This window comes from Protopterus annectens, chromosome 1.part1 (assembly GCF_019279795.1).
Source record: "Protopterus annectens isolate FY-2018-M chromosome 1.part1, PAN1.0, whole genome shotgun sequence".
Classification (NCBI taxonomy): Eukaryota; Metazoa; Chordata; order Ceratodontiformes; family Protopteridae; genus Protopterus; species Protopterus annectens.
In genome coordinates, this window is record NC_056726.1 from 1,760,909,159 (window position 1) to 1,760,930,544 (window position 21,386).

At 37.6% G+C, this 21,386-nt stretch overlaps 1 protein-coding gene across 2 annotated transcripts in view; it reads right to left on the reverse strand.

The window, feature by feature from the left end:
• Positions 1-5,858: 5,858 nt before the first annotated feature.
• Positions 5,859-21,386, reverse strand: part of SYTL1 (synaptotagmin like 1) — a 1,083,808-nt gene continuing 1,068,280 nt past the window's right edge. For both annotated transcript variants that reach the window (XM_044084360.1, XM_044084368.1), the window contains one exon: positions 5,859-11,281. In XM_044084360.1, coding sequence (XP_043940295.1) covers positions 11,142-11,281 — 140 coding nt within the window. In that variant the 3' untranslated portion in view covers positions 5,859-11,141. The remainder of the gene's footprint in view (positions 11,282-21,386) is intronic.

The window sequence follows — 21,386 nt, forward strand, 5'->3', positions numbered from 1 at the left end:
GGAAGTATGGTCAGAGAAAGTAACAAGAGAGCGCAGTAAGAAAGTGCATGCCTGAATGGAAAGCACTGGTAGCCTTTGTGGTTATGTGGCTGTTCTGGTTTGCTGTTCTAATCAGGTAGTCTAGTTTGACCTAGAGAGAATGGAGTTTCAATGCTGGCTATGATTTTGGTGGAGACTGGAAATAAATCAGTCCATCTGCATACAAGATCAGTGGTCTGTTGCAACGTACATCATCTGCTGAGTCAGAGATAGCCCTCATATTGGCCCTCTGAATGTTCACCTCTTATGTGTGAGCCATCACACCCAGGGACATGGGGATTAAAACAAAAATCCCTGGGAGGTTGATGACCTTATTTCAGTCTTGGAGACAGTACAGATAGTTGTTAGGCAAATGCACCAAAAAGCTAAGCAATATATAAGGAGGGATGGATATATTTATATATAGATCTCTCTCTCTCTCTCTCTCTCTCTCTCTCTCTATATATATATATATATATATATATATATATATATACGCAGTAAAACCAAACAGTGCTGGCAAGAGTTACCTCCAACAACAATGAAATGTACAATAAAAAACAAAGCAGGAGGTAGCAGCCACGGCTATGTAGAATAACAGCTTTATTAGTAAAAGAGGTCAGCGCTTTTGTGGCACCAGCCACTTCATCAGACAATCAAAAAACAGTAAAACACAGCATTTATACCAAGCTTGGGTAGTTGATGGCAATGATAAGCTTGGTATAAATGTTGTGTTTTACTGTTTTTTCACTGATGAAGTGGCTGGTGCCACGGAAGCACACACCTCTTTTACTAATAAAGCTGTTATTCTGCATAGCCGTGGCTGCTACCTCCTGCTTTGTTTTTTTGCTGTATATATATATATATATATATATATGGGTCTGCTTATTTCATTTGACTGAGACCACAATATCTACATTTCAAAATACTGAAAACTCATTTAACTGAATTTCATTATACTGAAAGCTTACAAATCTGAATTTCAAAATAATGAATTTTAAGCCATAGATGCAATGTGTGTTTCCTTTCACCTGTGACTTGCTTGTAATAAAAATTACTGTAACTTAAAGTGCCAACTGTCAGAATACCAATAGTGTTTCTAAATGTGGGTATGTCTCTTTACATTTTTATGGGAAGTATCTAAAGTAATATGATGGATGTTTCATGCTCTCCTGGCAGAAGTGGCAGTGTGTACAAGGTAAAGTTACTTCAACAAAGTGTTAGTTTAAGGGTCTACACACTTATGCAACCAGCTTATTGTACGTTTTTTTTTATTTTTTATATTTTTCCCCTAACAGATTTGTTTGTTTTTCAATTGAATTGTACAGGTTATAGGTCACATTAAAGGTCGGAAAAGTTTTGAAATGATTTACTGTGGTCTCATTTTTATATCACAAAACCTGGCATTTTAACAGGGGTGTGTAAACCATATATATATATATATATATATATATATATATATATATATATATATATATATATATATATATATATATATATACACATATGTATATACACACACACACACACACACACACACACACACACACACACACACACAGTGATTTAGTCACTGTTTCACGTAGTGCAGGAGGGGTACTTTTTTCTGGAGTTGGAACAAGATGCAGATTAATTGCTCTATGACAGAGGCTGAGATCAAGCTTGTTGAATACTTGTTTTGCTAAACTCACTATGCTATTTTGCTTTGGTACCAGGCAACTGCATGATAGTGTGTGGACAGCCAAACTCCATATTTTCTAACTGTATTGTCTTATAACCATTCTCTTTTCTACTTGTATATAGCCAGCATATGAATGCTTGCCCCCCTAATTTTGGAATATAGCATATGTATGGTGTTTGATTCTTTCCTTTTCATTAGTTCATGCCTATGTATGTTTCTGGAAACTTTTTATATTTCTGATACCAATTTTGGGTAGTTTAAAAACTGTAATCACATGTTATGTTTCTCAGGTTTTGTTTTAATATGTAAACATAGAGCTTTACTCACCCAGGGCCTTGCAGGATTAGACTATCCTGGTCAACCAACAAATGGAAATAAATACATTTTCATCAACTGTGCTCAACACTGTGCGAAACAAAACACTCTTTATCCAGAGCTGATTAAATATATCAGGGATGTATAGAGAGATACTAGAGGTTTTGGTCCCTCCCAGACTACTGGTTGTGGAAGTTTTTCAAAAACTATTTTAAACAGTTTTTGTCATTCAAAACACCTATTATTGAAGAGGCTTTCACAAAACTGCATAAGAACCCCTTTTCTGTAATGCATGCCAAGCTTGCTCTCCATCTTTAAACATACTCTTACCAATCTATTTAGTTCATGCTACTTTATTTTTTCTGAGTGAGCTAGCCTTAATTTGGTGATTCTAACTTCCCTGTTCTTATTGACTTATTCATGTCTATAACATGCATCCGCGGTAGTGGTGCTGCAGTAGCGTTGTCACCTCACAGCAAGACATCCCGTTCGATTCTCAGGTAGAGCGTCTTGTGTGTGGAGGAATGCGTCAATGGGTGTACCTTCGTTGAAGGTTGTGCATCAGGGCTGGTAACTCGGTACGTAAAAATCCACTACCAAACATTAGCGGACCGGAGTTCCGCTGTGGCGACCGCTAACAGGGATAAGCCGAAAGACATATATACATGTCTATAACATGCATGTACATTTTGCTGCTTAAAATAGTCATATCACTTTAATGGTGCCTGTTGCGAAATTCATCTGGTCAATGTGGGAATAAAAGTGGTAAGTCTGTGGCATGCTGTATGCTTCTCATGTACAACATGCATGGATTTAAACACTTCAGCTCTTGCTTTATTATTAACACCTTAAAAACCAAAGTTGTTCCCAGTGGTTGACTGTTCATTAGACAAATACCTGTACTCTTGAGTACATGACCTCTGTATTCCAGAGAATGACCAAGTATCCTGAGAAATCATATCAGATCGAATATCTTTAATTTTTTTAATATTTGTCAGAGACCACCAAATACTTTTTGTTACTTAGAACAGTAGCATGTGGCTGGTGAAAAAAATCAATACAACAACTTAAAGATTTTTCAAAAAATTAAGATTGCCAAGATAAGAAACTGCAGAAGCAATGATTTGTATTTACAATTTATTGAAAGACAGACTTACATCATCATCAATAAGGCACTTTGTTAAATGCCGGTGGTACATCATATATGTGCATTAATAAGTACGAGAGTTAAGTCTTTGGGCTGACTGTTTACGCGCTCTCCTCAGTGCCTTACTGATACAGTATGTAACAGATTTTTCTAAGTAGATTTCTGCTACTATGATTTACATACACTATTTTCTTCTGACATACTGCCTTCCTGTGGCCTACAGCATGGCAAAGTAACTTAATGAAATACAACAAAAAAGCTTTCAAGAGCATACAACTGATCAGAGCTTTGCTTGATTGTAGTTCATGAATAGCATTGTTTTACTGTTAATTAAGCTAATCGTTTCTATGTATATTTGATTCATTAAGCTTGTACTGCATATATATGTACTCTGCAAAATGTCATATCAAATTTTTCATCTAATCCTCTACTCAGAGTTTCTGAGTTTCTCAGGTGGGTACTTTATAGATTATTTGTCAGGCTGTTATCCCTTTACATTTTGGATCACAAGATGATGTAATGAAACAATAAAATAAAATAAACTGGGATATTACCTGCCCACTGTGACTCTTAGGCCATGTTTTTAAGCTGGTCATGTTCAAATGTTGTATGCTACTTCAGTGCCAGACTTTCTCAGGGATATATGAAATCTCAGTGTGAAGGAGTGAAAAGTGCCAGCATCTACAGGTTTAACAGAATGACTTCATATTGTGTTAATCACCTGTGTAACCCCCAATGTTTTTTATATAACTTTCCTCCTTAATGCCTTTGTGTCTTGAACTTCAACTGCTTGGTAACCCACCTCACTTCCCCTGTTAACGCCTAAAGAAACATGAAACTGTTTCCAAAAATAAAGGTGATCATTAATGTAAAGTACTTGAGATATCAGGCTTTAGTAATCTAAGGACCTTGCCTCAGTACATAAAGCATGCTCATACAAAGGCGAGTGATAAGCAAACATCTAGGCCTTCTCTGGGGTTTGTCACTCTTAAACCTGGTTTCTTCAAAAGCAGAGTGGTACTAAAATATTCCCTTACGTTTTTGGTAGTGTTTTTCGAAGTACTATTTTGACAACAATACTTTAACAGGCTAGATTGTAGTGAGTAGTGTTAACCCAATTCAACTGTAACTTGCATGATTGGATGGAGAACAGTAAATTCATCCCTGGTTTGGCACCTATGTCTCTAATGGACACAAGCAGCCTGTAAATGGTCATCTCCCAGGCCTCTACTTGTAAATGTTTCATCTCTCAAGCTCCTGCTTACACTTATCAGGGGTAACAGAAGTTGTCAGAGATTTGGGATACATGGCTAAGCATTAGCCCAGTACACACCTATGAACCTATGAAGAAGTCAGCTTTGAGCCAGCCTCCAGCATCAGGGACTTCATATGTCCAAGCTCACCTATTGCCTGACAGAGATGGCCCAACAGGTACTATGTTTTTGCTACCCTAAGGAATAAGTTAGCTTCCTAACACTTTGGGTGGGTCTCTCCTTTAACCAAATACTATTTCTTAACACCTTAGCACTGCAGAAAACACCCCTCAATACATTGACTTATAACTGGATAACTGAGTGAACCTCAAACAAATGGAAGACCACTGTGCATACTTCTCAACCTGTTACAGCAAGAAATAGACGAAGCCATAAATAACGCAGGGACAAAAGCACAAAAATAAAGGTAATTCTTAAATATTACTCTTACAAACTTGGATAGTTGATAGAATAACAGGTTTTGCATTAGCATGAATTTTATGAAGGGTATGCAATCTGAAACTCAAATGTCTTTCATTATTTTCTAACTTCAGTCTTCAATGATTTGCCAGAAAACCACAATTTTATCAAAAACAGATCAAAATATGAGTAAAAATCTGAACATACTGTGAAAATCTGTAAAGTTGAGGTATGCCACTGTGTTACTCAGTAGGAAACCAAGTAATGCTCTGTACCATTTAGTCTTGATCTCTTCTTTTGTTAGGAAATAGCAGTCTGATTAGTACATTGTCGTGCATATATACCACCAAGTCCATCCAAACTTTAATAACGGCACTAGTGATGTTGCTTGACAAATTGATTCATACTTAGAGCTAGCTCATATTTAATATTATTCAGAACAGCTAGCTACATAGCACCTCTCTACTAAATGTTCAGGTAGCATCCAACAAGGAAGTACACAAGCTGTTTTGTTAAGCCAAAGGACATGCATTAATTACCCAACTTCTAAGGCTCAGCTGTTGCAAAATGCATCTTGCCGTCCCTGTGCTAGTGCCAAGTTAGGAACAATATATGACTCACATGAAAACAGCAGACAGGCCCAGATGTGCTGTAATGGATTACTGCCGTACTAGGTGTATTTGTTATACATGTCATTGTATTCCTTTGAGAGTAATTATACAAAATATAGATGTTCAGCTGTGTTTTAACATATTGTTACACATGCTCGCAATGCTATTAAAACCAGTACTAATAGCAATTATATTCAACTGTGTATATGAAACAACACTTTTTGGGAGGCACTATCTATTACGTTAGTCACAACAAAGCTTGCTTATGTTGTTCAAATTGCAAACCAATAATTAACACGAAAATTGTAAAACCAGGTAGTGGCACTTACTAGGTACAGGAAAATGTAATGTTTTATTTCTCTTTAAAGGAAAAATGTGTTCAGTATAGGAAAAAACAATGCCTTTTGTTTTTCAGACTGCAGATACGTGAACTCTTTAGACAGCGGTAGTAGTAAAGAATTAATTTATATTCTGTTTCCTCAGTGACAAAGCATTTCAGACATCTTACATCTGCCCTACTGGAAAAATACACCCGTGCTGTTTTTCTACTAGTACTAGCTGGACATTTTTTTGTAGTTTGCCTTTATATATTGTTTCATCAGGTGCTAATTTGCATCTCTGCTGAAAGTGTATCTGTGTCTGACTGTACATTTTAGGGAGCAGTAAATCCTTTTACTACCCACAGTTATAATGGCCATAAAAACTAGCAAGTTAAACTAGACAGCAGAAAGTAAAGCAAATCAACATCAGTTATGCCAAATCATTTGTTATGACCTCTGAAGAATATGGTTAGTTTAAAATGATACAAATACAGAAACATACTAGGTCAGTGTTAAATGCTTCCAAAACAGAAATTCATCGCATTGGTAACATGAACATCCTAATATGCTTTTTCTTCACATTAACATATTGCAGCAGGTGTAATTCCTCTACTGTCTACAATGCATTTCCTTCTCATAAGCTGTACGCATTTATCTGCCTTAGCTGAGTAATTTAAACATATCTGTTTTATTTTTTCATTTTTAACTTTTGTTTTTACTGTTTGGCTAGGATGATGACCAGTGTCTCTTTCCCCTCTAAACCAAGCACCTTGCTCTCTCACCAGAGCCACCAACCTGGGGCTACAGATGGCAAAAGGCTGCGTCATCTTTGGTGGGTGGAAGATGGGATCAAAGCATATTAACCTCCAGTCAACCACTTCTAATTGCTGGGATATTTTATATGCCCTGTATTTCTCCAAGAAAAGGGGTATGCAATGATGTAAGCATGTACCTATGTACTCTCTTGCTCATAAGCCATTGACATCTGACCTCCCTGTGTTGTATGACACAAATGCTGCTCTTCAGCCTCCACTAAAGAGCAACAGTGTGCCCTAAAACCTATGCTCCCCCCAAGAGTCTAACTCCAGCCAGCCCTCTGGCTTGCCAGGTTACTATTTATTCTCAAACTGCCAGCACCATGGGCAGATGCTCTGCCCCTGTGTCAATCAGCTGGTCACTAAATGTATTCATTTGTTTACTTACTTTTTGCTGACCTGGTTAGTTCTACTAGCCCTATGGCCTGTACTTACTGGTCCACTTTAGATAAGATTTATGCAGACTCAGGGAAAGTTTGGTCAGAATATCAAGGACATTTCCCTATTTTGGGAAAATCCATCTCCGGTCATAGGGCCTTGGACTAACATCTCATTTAATGGGCAGCAGGTCAGAAGTGTTGCACTCTCTTCCTGCCGTTCTGTAGCATCAGTGCAGGAAGTCAGATTCAAATACCTGGTGTAGCAGTAGAATCCACAGCCATCTGATCTTCTTGAGTTCAGAATTAAGAGCAAAATTTACAATTATAGTATTTTTATAGGCAGGGACACAGTATAATAGTTTATGACATGTCATTAGGAAATATTGCTACATATTACATTAAGGCACCAGCATTCTAGTTTTCGATTATGGCTGTTGCACTTTGATTTCCTCATTTTACCTAATATGATATTTGCCCTGTTTGCTTACTTTATGCAATTACTTCTGCAAAGTATTTTGTGATTTCAGTACATGACTACTTCAAAGTAACATTTTAGAAATGCAAGAGAATCAATATTCTAATACTGCTTCTTGTCGTCAGCAAAATACTGTACAACTATAGAACCTGCTAGTTAATAGGGCAAGGCAGTATAATTATTTTTTGTTGCATTTATCATATTAGACTGTAACTCAGAGATCCTTACTGTGATTACTAGCATGTTCTCGTAACTGGAGCAAACAGAAAGTATCTTTAAAAAGTTGATAAGACTCTACTGGACAATAAACAGGTTGGAGGGTCAGCACTCTTCCTCCAACAGAACATAACACACCTGCTCATATTTTGTGAGGTAAATGTAACTTTCTGCATGTGTGAAGTTCAGACAATCATTCTGTTTTGTGCTGTTCTTTGAATTCATTTTCCAAACAGTAATATACCATTTTATGACATTAATCTCTGACAGGGATTTATAATCTCAGCCTTCTACTTGCTTTGGCAACTTATGTCATCTTGGGGTGTGTGTGTGTGTGTGTGTGTGTGTGTGTGTGTGTGTGTGTGTGTGTGTGTGTGTGTGTGTGTGATAAAGCTAAATGTATTGAGTCATCACTGTTTCATGCTCTCTTAAATCTGAATCACTTGCAATTATCTTCTTAATATATTTGCTTTAATCATCTGATTTCAGTTGTCCAATTCTTCCAGTAAATATCTTCTTAGTCTTATGCATAAGACTTCCACCACAGCAGTGCAAGGACCCCCTGTAGTACGATATTTGATGGTTTCCACATTTACCAGCCAACAGTAGGAATGTAACGTTGATTTTTCTTAAAAAATCTAAACATAAGTTAGCCATATTCCAGACCCTGCTGATGTTTCTTGTCCAAGATATCCTTCATTCAATAGTCTCAAGTCAATGTTTAACTTTGCAATAGACCTAAAATTATGCACACTAATGCTGCCTTTTCAGACTCCCCTTAAACCAAGAATCTCTCTCTCTCTCTCTCTGTCTCTCTATCTCTCTCTCTCTCTCTCTCCCTTTCTTTTCCTAAATCAAGAATCTCTTTTCTCTTTCTGTTCCTCCCAGTCTGCTTACTTTATTATATGCTTTACCTTCAACTGATTTCTAAAATATTAAACTTAATTGTTTTACTTCTTGGTGTTATTCTTACAGTTTTCCTTAAATCAAAAATCTCGTCTTTCTCTTCCTCCCAATCTACTTACTTTACTGTATACTTTATCTTCAACTGATTTTCTCCACATTAAACTAAACTGTCTTACTTTCTGGTGTTATTCTTACAGTTTGCAGTTTTTGGACGTGACATAATTTCCACCTTTTTTATTAGTTAAAACAGCATCATTTTGCCCATTCCTTTATTCTCTTTGCTTCTCATTCCCCAAAGGAGAGTAACTTAGTATTTGTATTTTATTGCAGGGTATGATCTAAAAGTATCTCTCCATTTTTCTTCTTAAATATGCGCTGCAGTTTCATCTTTCTATCCCCTGTAGACCAGACTCTTTCACACAGTTCTCTTGTCTGTCTGCACTTTTCTGCTTCTCAGTCTGTTTATGTTTTCACTCTTCTTAAACTATTCCCGATTATCAAGCTTGAAATTGTGTAGCTGCTGTGCTGTTTCTTTCAACCTCTTGCTTCTTTCCACGTGTCAAGAATCTTCTACCATGTCCTAGCCCAACTCACTTAAACGTTTTCCTTTGCTTATTTCCCTTAACACTCCAACTCTTTGCCAACTTCTGTACTTTCATTGTATTATTATTTTGTTTACTTAAAGTATTGACTACAGTGTTTGCTTCTTTTGTGTATACTTTGTTGTTACGTGAATACCCTCCTAATGTCTTCTGTTATGTTACTGTATCATCTGAGAGCTAGATTTGCTAATGTATCCATGCTTTAAATAACTCATGTGGTGTACTGTCCTGCATCATCTACCATATCCCTTTAACCCAAATGACACATAATAGAAATGATCGTTTACCTTACTGTGCACACTGCACTTTCTCTGGAACTTTTTGAAACAGCTTGAAATGCAAAGTCTAATAGTAAACACATCCTGTTTCACACCTGAAATGCTTAATTATGTAGTTTTCCTCAAAATATACTTGTAAAATAAATGAAGACAACATTCTAATATATTCCAAATGACACCTGCTTTGCTCAACTGAAAATATGTCAGTGAAGTCATCAGTTTGGCATCTTTCATACAATGATGTAATGTGAAACTAAATTACACAAGGATCACTGATTTCCAGCCTCTGAATAAATTGCAAATCCTAGTGAATCTGTAGCCTATTTCGTCCTTCCTTCTCATAATAACTGTCTTAGGCCTATGTAAATAGAGTCTTAGTTAAGGTGAAAAACACAACTATTTCAAACCAAACCCATAAAGCAGTACACAGGAGTAATACAGAACCTTCAATATGAACCCAAGCTACCAGTTATACTGCAAAAAGTAAAGACAAGACTTTGTGACTTCTTTAGAAATGTTGAGTGCCATGCAAATGCAAACTGTTGCTCTACTGCAGTTACGACACCACACTTAATTGGGGTCTATATTATATGCTCGAAGAAACTTTTCTTTGAACATATAATCATCGCCACCTAAAGAGTGAATGCTCTAAAGCGAAAATGGCCATGTTCACAAATTTTTTCCTTGGGGGGGGGGGGATTCAGTTGGCCGTTATCGGGAATTGCCTTTTTCCCCAATGGTGAGTGATCTTGGAGTTGGTATATTTAGTTAGGGGGTGTGTGGTGGGAATATCCCCCCACATTGGGGGGTATGGGGTATGAAGCCCCCACTTGATTAGGGTTTTGAAGTTTGTGTTTTTTGTGTATGGCCCTGTGAATTTTCTCCCAAGGAAAAAATTCACAGATGTGGCCATTCACGCATTAGAGCATTCGCTCTTTAGGGGTCGATGATTATATCTTCGAAGAAAAGTCTCTTCAAGAATATAATATACACCCCCTTGATTGTGATGTCACTGTGAATTCAATTTATTTAGTTGTAGACCGAGCTTCTGCAGAAGCATGTTCGTTATTTCCTTAACATGCAGATAAATCAATTTAAAACCAGCAGCTGAAATTATACACTACAGCTGCAGCATTAAGTTAAATTTTTCCTACACTTAGTACTGAATAAATAAGAATTCAGTTTTCCAAATGTCACCTTGCATGGTCAGGAGTTCTAGGACATTAACTATGGGAAGGATTGCTGTTAAGGTCCTACAACTAATGAACAAAGAAATGCCACTGTGTCTTCTTCTAGCATTTTACACAAAACACAGGCACAGAACTCTCTCACGTTCAACACGATTGCAGACTGTCATTGCAGTTTTAAAGTATATTCAATAAAATCAGGTGGTGCTTTGCTTAAATATGCTGGGGCTATCTCTGTTCATAATGTTTAGCACTCTCTTAGATTTCCAAGCTTCCAGAAAACTCAGTACCAGGTAGCCTTGCATGGCTCAAGGCCTTCTAAAGTAAACCAGTACAGATTCCAGCTCACGTATGTAACATGTATTTTTGTCATCTGCTTTTTTACCATCCAACATGGCTTTATAAGATCCTTTCCATGGCATAAAAGAGAGCAGTTGTTTAAATAAAACTTGTTTGAGAAAAATCCTTTTTGAGAGGAGTCATTAATTGCAATTCATCGGTAACATGGAATGTACTCCTACATTCTTGGTGTGAGGTCAGATCGAAGTGGTAGCACAGTTTCTACCCATGTATTGGGTGAGTTTATCATATTCTTCCAGGCCTGAATCTCCTCTGGGTTAGAGTCCATCCACCCAACTGCTTGTCCATAGCTTTTGCCTAGAATGAAAAAAGATACATTTATCTCAAAACCTAAACAATATGTGCAATGCAGTAAAAACATGCAAGTTTAATTAAAGTAGCATTTGTTAGTCACTCTATCTCTTTTTTTAATAATAATGACAATAATAATAATGTATGATATCTCTAAAGTTCAGTGCATTATTCATTGTTTGGTGTCATATAATTTCTGAATTGTTATACAAAATGCTAAATTTTACTTCTATATCAATTAGATGTTTTTAGGCCAACAAATTATGAAATGAAAAGTGATGTTTTTTGTACATTTTCCTGGTTTACTTTGCCTATGCAGAGTTTTACCACATGGATAATTAGATACAAGTTCAAAGCAATTATCTGAAATTAAATCATGAAGACTGTTCCTAATCAACTCATGACTTATTAGAAAAGTAATGGTAAAACTCACCCCTTCTAAACTGCCTTTGAAGCACTATCATGGGGCAAGTCCTGCTCTCCCCATGCATGCTGTCAATATGGTTTTGTGACAATATTTTCAATGCATTGATTGCCGATAAAGAATAACACACTGAAATACAACAGAATTATAAATCACACACACACACACACACACACACACGCACACACTCTCACACACAGGCCCTTATAGATATGCACATATATGCATATGTACATGCATACACAGACACGTTTGTCTTCCCTTCAGTCACGCTATGAGCCCAAATCTATTCACAGGAGTTGCAGCATACAAGTTTTCCTCCTAGCGTTCAAAATAAAGTGGTAGAATAATTCACTGATTCACTCCAGCTTGCTGTTGAGGAAGTGATGCCATTTTCAGGGGAGAACAGAGTAGTTAATTAGCATTAGCCACACGCACAGACTGTGACATACAGTGGCATGCAGCTTTGACAGATAGACCTCTGTCTGTGTTATTGCTTGTGCCTGTGTGCTCCTGAGTGTCTGAGTGGCTCAGTCTTACTCCACTGTGAAAACTTTCTGAGTAAAGGCTTCCACACTGTGGTAAGCCTTTCTACAGTGTAGGGTATGTCTTTTTAAATAGTAATGCAGACCCAAAATTTAGTATTGTAAAGTCTGCATCAAGAAATTGTAGTGTGAAACAAGTCTGTTATTGACGTGACTATTTTAAATGTAGCAGCTATAAGCCAAAACCTATAACACTAGAATTCTAGTGACAGATAAGAAATAAGCATGAGTTCTAATAGCAAAAAAACAAAAAGTTGTAATCTGAGAAAATGTTCAAAGTTATAGCTTGCCACAGTATCATACACAAAGATAATTTACTAATAATTGAAGTTGATGTACTTAAATACATGCTGTATCAGAAAAGTTTAAAAAGTTAACTTATTGATAAATATTCACACCATCAGTGAACATGTTAAAATAATTTGTGGTACCAGTGAAAAACCCACTATAAATCATAACAACAGTACAGCATTTTAAGTTGTTGGCGTTCACTACAAAATTTATAAAGCAAGGAATAATGATGCTGAAATAAAGGCCAACTCACAATATGGATAATTTTTAACCTGGTTTATCAAAAACAAGACAGGGCATACTGCAACAAAGGTGAGCACATGTTATACAGTCATTCTTAAATTTGAGTAAATGTGAATGTTTTTTTAAAAAGTATATAAATAACAAGTAACATAAGCCAGACTGTACATGCTTGAACATTTACTATATGAAAAGGAACATGTAAAGTGACATGTAACTGCACCAGAGTACTTCAAGACCTGTGAATAGTATCAAAAGGTTGATAAGACTGGAGAAAAAAACAAGGCTGTTTTGACACTTTTGCCTGTAATTAATGTACCATTTCAGAAAGTAGCTATGTATATTTTTTAAAGGATCTTTATTGAATTACTACTTGTGACAGGCACGCTTACATCTGTATAAAAGTAGTCAAACTATATTAACAAATTCACATTATACATCACGTATATTGTTATATATCATACAATCTAAGTAACATTACATAAATTATTCAATTCTTGCCATCTCTTAAACCTCATTCCCCCTCCAAAACATTTTTCTGCATGTATGTTCCTATAACTTCATTCTTTCTGTGTGATTTACTCCTACCCTTTTCCAAAGGTCCCACTTCCTGTTCTTTTATTTCTGTTACAATATTCATTACTTCAAGTATAGTTGGTTTAGATTTTGATTTCCATTTTCTGGTAATTGTTTTATAGGCAGTCACCAGAATTAAACTTAACAAGGCCTTATAATGTCTAGGCAATTTATATCCTGTATCCCAGCTCAAAAAATAATTTCCTTAGTTACATTCATTTGCTTGCCCACTAAAAACATTTTTGATGCTTATATAATCTTGCTATCCATATCCAGAGGCAAGAGCATCTGGTTTCTCAGTTTTTGTTATCATCTTTTGTTTAGTCTCTTCCCACATATCCTTAGCTGCCATTTTATCAAGTCCCCATAAATATGGCTTTTGCTGGACCAGTTCATGTGGGGGTACATAGTTTACAGCTATAGCCTTTGTTTTATTTGTATTAATTTTATATCCTGAAAAAAAAAACTGAACCCGCCTCAGAATATTCCACAACACTGAGTTGTCCTTTTCTGTTTCCATCAGGTACAAAATAATATCATCTGTAAATTAAGCCAACTTTTCTTGAACACCATCCCAGTTTCCATTGCCCTACTCGTAAAATACCAGATTAGTCTGATGAATGCTTTCTCTGCATCAAGACGCTGTAATAACAGCAGTATTTTGTTACATTGTCCTTCTCGCAGATCATGACTGTTCTAGTAATGTCAAATGTTTGCCTCCCCTCCACAAAACCACACTGGTCCACATCTATCAATTTTGCATCACCCTTGCCATTCTTTTAGCCATTATAGACAAAAACACTTTATAATCATAGTTTAAAATTGAAATGGGCCTATATGAAGCTGGATCAGATTGATCTTCACCATCAGGCACCACAGCATTTTTCCAGGATTTGGCGCCTCCTCTCCTTTTAAAATATTGTTAAATAATATCTTCTAGACCTTTATAATTTTTTCCCTCCTAGTTTCCAAACTTCCACTGAAATACCATCTATTCCTGGAGACTTTCCTGCAGCTTGATTTTACAGCACCATTTGTACCTTATCTCCTCCTGTCTTAACAGTTAGTTGTTGAAGACCGACTACCTCTAACCTTGGCATATTTAAGTCTTCCACAAATATTTCCATTCCTGCTTTTTCTTGATTTCTCCACTTTTCTGCTTTATGCAAATTTTCATAACATTTCCAAAATATTTCTGGTTATTTTTCTTATTATAGGGTCCCTAAGTTTGGCAAAAACCCTTTCTGCTTTCTGTTGTCTAAGTCATTGTGCTAAACGTTTTTGTGCTCTGGTGTTATCAAAAACAGGCGGTTAACTGCAATCTTTTTAAACTCATGCATATTATCCAGGTATTCCCTTATTTTGTCTTCAGCATTCTGCAATTGCACCTGTTCCTATTCTGTGAGATTCCACTTATTTTGTAATACTTTAACCTCTGCCAGCCCCTCTAAATAATTCTTATTACTTTTTAACCAGATCTTTTTTCTTTTTCTTTTATATCAATCTTATTTTAAAACTCCATTTTCATTTTATCCCACTCCCTAGCTATGACTTCTGGAGTGCTTTCTATCTTCCATAATAAATCCCGGATAATTTCCATTACCCATTCCATAAATTCCTCTTTTTTTAACAGGTAGATGGGGAAGCACGAGTGTCTCATCTTTACTTCATTACCCTGCATTTTTTTCTCAGTAATTATTCGTGGATGATCTGAAATAGTTATTGGATGTGCACCAAAGTTCTCAGTTAAATGGACATGTTCCTGTCAAATATAAATTATATCAAGTCTAGCCCAGTTACTGTACCATGGGAAATAATATGTAAATTCTCTAAGAGTTCTTACTAAAGAATTCACATCTTTTATACCAAATATACACATAAAGTTCTTCAGAAATCTACCCTCTTACGTTACATTTTCCCTTCTAGGTCCACCTGATACATCCTCATTGTTGCAAATTAAATTACAGTCCCTACCTACAAGTAATATTCCCTGCTGAAAGCTGGTTATTTCTCCCAAATATTTTAAGTACCAAAATAGCACTTTTACGTAGAATATAAATATCTGCCAACATAATCTTTATCCCTTAGCAGAAGTCCTTTACTACTCCAGATCTGCCATTATTATATTTCTTTTCAAGTAGCTATGCATATTGTGGGAATTCTGAGTACTCAATGTTCCATGGGTAATGACTATATCCTGGCAGTTGTGGATTATGTCATTATATACAGAGATGTAATGTTTCTGTTTTCTACTGAAGTAGAGAATCTGGAAAATGTTTTGATAGACTTTTTCAGCAGGGTGGGTTTTACTAGAAAAACACTGACAGAGGTGTCAACTTAAAGGAAAACTCCACCCTCTCATACAGTTTAACTCAATTGTTAGGTTTCTTTTCTTCCCAGAGTATGATTCCAGCATTGTGTATATACCAGAAACCTGCCTGTAGTTTTAAAAAATTTATTTCCTTGCATTGGAGTCAAACGAAGGGAAAAGCCCACCTACTTTTTTTTTAAACTCAACTTCTCACATACTTTGCAGAGAAGTTTGTCTCCACCTGCATGACACATCATAGACACAGTTAAATCTGTAGTTTACCCTGTCAGGTACTGCTGTCAATCTTAGATGGGCAATTAATCCTGCTAATGTCAGGAACACAGCAGCATTTAAAAATAAATAAATAAAAAAGACAGAAAACTGTGGAACTGTTTTCCACTGTTTTTATAGGTTCATAGGTAGGTACTAGGCTATCTGCCCAAGGGCATTTATAAGCCTAGCCACAGTGTGTCGGCTTTCGCCACCCCATTGATTAATTAACTGATCCTCTGTCAAGCAGAGCCAATGAAGTGATCCCAGGGGTGTATTTTCTGTTACCCATCCACTCGTCAAGGTTTCTCTTGAAGAGTGTTAGTGAGGGGCTCTGCCTGATGTAATTTGGAATTTTGTTCCAAAGCATGGGGAGTCTCTGTGACAGGAATCTATCCCTCCAGCATGTTCTATTTATTGTTGTGGTGAGGTTTAGCTCACTAGAGTGCATGGCTTGCAGTGACTTGGATTTCTTTAGGTGGAGCATGTCCATGAATTCTGAGTTGGACATGGCTTTGTAAATCACCTCTGAGTAAGCAATATGCCACTGAGTACAGCCGGAGTTTTTTCAGTCGGGCTGCGTAGGACATATGTTTGAGGCCAGTAATACTCTTGGTGAGGTACTTTTGTGGTCTTTCCAGTTGTTGGAAGTGTCTTGTGCGGTACATCCCAAATGGGGCATTGTACTCTATGATGGGTCTAATGAGTGACGAGTAGAGGAGCACTATAACCTCTTTATTTCTAGATGTGAACCCTTTAGTAATTAGATGGGCCACATAGAAGGGTTTCCTAACTACTTTGGCAATATGATTGTCAAAGGAGAGATTACTATCTACCTGGGCACCCAGATCTCTTATTTCCTCTTCGGTATTAAGGGGGCTGTCACCTATGTGGTAATTTCTGTGTGTTTTGTTTTTCCCAAATGGGATGACTATGCATTCTTTGGCATTTAGCTTGAGGCCATGACTTTGACACTAGGTGTCCGTCTCAGTAAGGCCCTTTTGGAGGATGTCCGTGTCAGCCAGAGAGTCAATTATGGCTCCCAGTTTGCAGTCATCAGTGAACTTGGTTAGCCATAGTCCTCCTGTGTTTGCCTGTACTTCTGAGAAGTATATGCCAAACAGTAGGGGTCCCAGGACCGAGCCTTGCGGGATACCACTTGTGACTGGTTTAGAGTCGGATCTGGAGCCCGCTATTCTTACCGTGTGAGTTCTGTCTGTAAGCCAGTTGGCAACCCATCTCGTGACGTAGGGGTTTATGTTCAGGGTGGTGAGTTTTTCTGTAATACCCGAGTGGGGAATGGTGTCAAAAGCCTGGGAGAGGTCAAGGTAGGCTGTGTGAACCACCTTTCCCTCATCTATGGCCCTGGTGACTGTCTCAAAGAAGTCAACCAGGTTTAGTAGGCATGACCTGCCCTTAACAAAGCCGAACTGGGTCGGGTCAAGTATTTGGAGGTTCCCAATGTTTTTGTTAATGAGTTCCATGATGATGCGCTCCATAGCCTTGCAGACCAGGCTAGTCAGGCTTATGGGGCGATAGTTACCAGGGTCAGTTGTGGCCCCTCTTTGTGGAGAGGAATAACCATTGCTGTGCACCATTCTATGGGCATGTAGCCTGTGAAGAGGCTGAGGCTGAACAGTGTGTTTAGGTGGGGGGTTAGTTCGTTCTGTAGTTCGTGCAAGATGCAACCTGGGACACCATCTGGTCCCACTGATGCTGTGTTTTTGGCTTTTGAAAGGGCTGTTTTCACTTGTGCGTCTGTGATTTTTGGGACACTACACTTTTCTGGTATTGTTGTGGGCCCTTTTGGAGGTGAGAGGGGGTGAAGTTTGCATTGAATCTATCTGCCAGGATGTTGGCAATATCAGTAGGTTCAGTATATTTTGTGCTATTTTGCACTAATTCAGTGCATATCTGCGAGTTGCCACTTAGATTCTTAACATAGCTAAAGAAGGCTTTGTGGTTATCTTTTAAATCCTTGGCTATTTTTTTTTCGAAGTTAGCCTTGGATGATTTCATGAGGGACCTTAGTTTCTTACTGATACTGATCAGGGATGTCTTTCCTTCTTGGGATTTGCTTTTTTCTGAACTAATTTCCTCCTTCTGTTGTATAGCCTGTTTATTGCAGGGGTCCACCAAACTGGTTTCCTTCTCTTAGAGGAGTGAGTCTTGGTTTTGCTAGGGATGGCACAATCCATGCATCCTTGTAGGTGCTCATAGAGTGCATTTGTAAAGGTTTCTGCATCTTGGGCAGCGTTATCCTTTAGCGTGGGGGCTGTGAAACTTACCGCCTCTGTCTTAAGTAAGGTGAAGTTTGCTTTAGAAAAGTTTTTTACTGTGGTTTCCTTAGTTGGGGGTGGTGGTGAGGTGTGGACATCCAGAGTGATTAGTTTATGGTCTGAACTAACCAGTGACGGGTTGACCTCTGGTGTGAAACACCTGTCGCCCATGTTGGTGATGACCAGGTCCAATATGTTTTCACCTCCATACTGAGGAGTGCTTCGAGCGCATGCATTTTGAGATTTAAACTCCTTGCAGAGGGGAGGAGAACTTAACACACCCCCTTCATAGCAAAACAAAGCAATTAGATCAGTCATGGGTTTAAAGACAATTGTCAACTCTTCTGACAAATTTACATAAGCAGCAACACAGTATTGAAATTCTAACCTTTAAATGTTATTTATAATAGTTTGTGTTAAGATAACTTAAATGTAGTAGCAAAGATTTTTGTGACATTTAAGGAAAAGTCAGTAAATGTTTTTTCTTGTAAAGTATAAATGCATTTACCATTTTCAAGCCCCCCCCCCCCCCACACACACACACAAGCCAAAACTGCAGAAAGAGAGTCAGGTGGCAACCCTTATCAACTAGGTGCACTGATACTATTCATAAAAAAGGTCTTTTATGCTTTGTGTGACATCCTTTCAGAGGGGGATGCATATCTGGTACATGCAGATCCATTGTAAGAGAGTCCCACTGATGTGAGTCAGTCCTTGCATTGTCAGAGTGCAACCATAATATACAGCAGAGATTTACTTTAACATACATTTACTATGTACCCTTGCATTAAGAACACTAAGAAAAAGAAATCAAAAGTGCTTAATTGTGTTTAAATGCACACACACACACACACACACACACACACACACACACACACACAAACACACACACACACGCTTTTGTACACATACTTTATATACATACATGTGTGTGTGCATGTGTGTGTGTGTGTGTGTGTGTGTGTGTGTGTGTGTGTGCGCGCTCATAAGCAATATGTGTGCATACAATGAATTATTTATAATAAACAACATAGTATAGTTAACCATTATTAATGTAAACATTGGAGTAAATGTTGCTCAGTGATTTACTTGGTCAATGTCACACATTGGCTATGTGTTGCACATGCAACCTTGGTCAGTGTCTTTATGTGAGTATTTTTTTCTTTGTATTTATAAGTGCATTTAATAATTGTTTTTATCTTTGCCAGTGTAGCCTAAGTTGTGGCTGAAAAGGGTCCTGGGACCAGTTCACTTTCCTGGTTACCAAAGTATAAACAAATATGAAATAGAAAAAATGGAGGGGGAACATGACAGAAATAATTAAGGAACTAGTAAATCACATTTATCAATCCGCGGTGGTACAGCGGTAGCTTTGTTACCTCACAGCAAGAGGTCCTTCTGTTCGATTCTCGGCTGGAGTGCCTTCTGTGTAGAGTCTGCATGTCCTCCCCATGGTCGAGTGGCCTCTGAAAGACATGTGTGAATGGGCGTGCCTTCGCTGAAGGTTGGGTGTTGGGCTGGCAACTTGGCACAATAAAAATCGACTGCCAATCATTAGCGGAACAGTGTTCCGCTGTAGTGACCCCTAACTGGGAAAAACCAAAAAGACAAAACAAAAAACAGTAAAGCACATTTATCACAGTATACCCAAAACATATCCAACTTCTCCCCCGGTGTTTAATCCTTTGTTCCTACTGACCTGTCTTAACCTTATATATTGACATAACTCATACCTACAAATAGCACTAGCTATGTTCAAAGCCTAGGTTTTGTTGTCAAGATGTAACAAATTTGTATGTTCTTATGTATACTACATTTTGTTTATACTTTATTGATTATTGTAATGTGTGCATGAGCTTTTCTCCCCGGGCCTCAGCTGAAAAAGGACCTGTGTCCAGTCAGACTTTCCCGGTAAACAAATGTTAAATAAAATAAATAAATAAAACTAAATAATTTAAAGTTTGCATCATTCATGCAAGAGAAAAAAACTCCCACTGAAGGCATTGGGAAGTAGCAGACAGACTAAGTTTAGAATCCTACTACTTGTCACTTGTAAATGTACAGCAAAAATCATTTACTGCAGTGAGAGTATTCACACCTCAGCATGAGAGTGTAGGTAAGGGTTTATCAAGTTTGTTAGGACTACAAAATACTCCTCTTACAAAAAGCTGTTTTAGATCTTCTTTCTTTTGCTACAAGTAGCTAACAGCTATTTATAGCACAGAACAAGCGCTGGCAGCCTCATAAATGAGGCTCAGTCAGGTAAACATAGAAGCAGCTCTGATACAGAAGGCGTGTTTAGATGACAATGCTTCACAGTCCTGCCATTGCATTTTAATGGCATGACAAAACAGCACCACTTCCTTATGTCTGGCATAAGTTATACAAAGGGACTAGAAATGTATTCTGGGAAGAAGGAAGGAAAGCAAGAAAATAAGATCATGTTACCAAGGCAGGCCCCATCATCTGCCATTTTGAGAAAAACACATTCAAACTGTAAAAGAAGCACTTGGTGTGATTTTGAGGGATTAAACTAGCTCAAAAACAAAGATACAATGAAAAAAATATGTTTTTTTGAGTCTTAAGGTGGAGTTTTCCTTTAATGTCTGACCTGATGACATGTTCATGAAAGTGCTGTGGGGTAAAGCATTGAAAGACTATCCTCTACCATCCAAAGGCAAATAAGCTTGTAGATGAATACTAGGCTAAATGCCCTAAAGGGCCAGTTTAAGTCTAGCCAATACCCCAAGGTGAGAATCCAACCTTTTACCTTGTGCCTGTGCGGCAAAGGCTTTAACTATTATGCCAAATCTGCCACCCCAGAAATAAACTGGTGGAGATGTTTAACTCTACACTGAAAACCACAGTAAGGGCATTTGCAGATGAGTTGAAGAGTGAGTGGGAGAAAGTATCTGCCTCATCTTTTTTTTTTTTTTTTTTTGCAAACATGAAGGTGATCCAGGAATCGTCATGTTTTTCACCCTTTCAGCTGCTGTGTGATCACAGTGTGAGGGAGGCCCTGGATTTAATTTATATGGATTAGGAGATTGAATGTGATTCCCACAAGGAGATCATGTTCTAAATTTCAGAACTAGGCTTAGGGTGCTTATGGGGATGGATCAGGAGCACATGATACAAGCATAAACATAGAAAAACCACTAGTAAGAATAAAAAG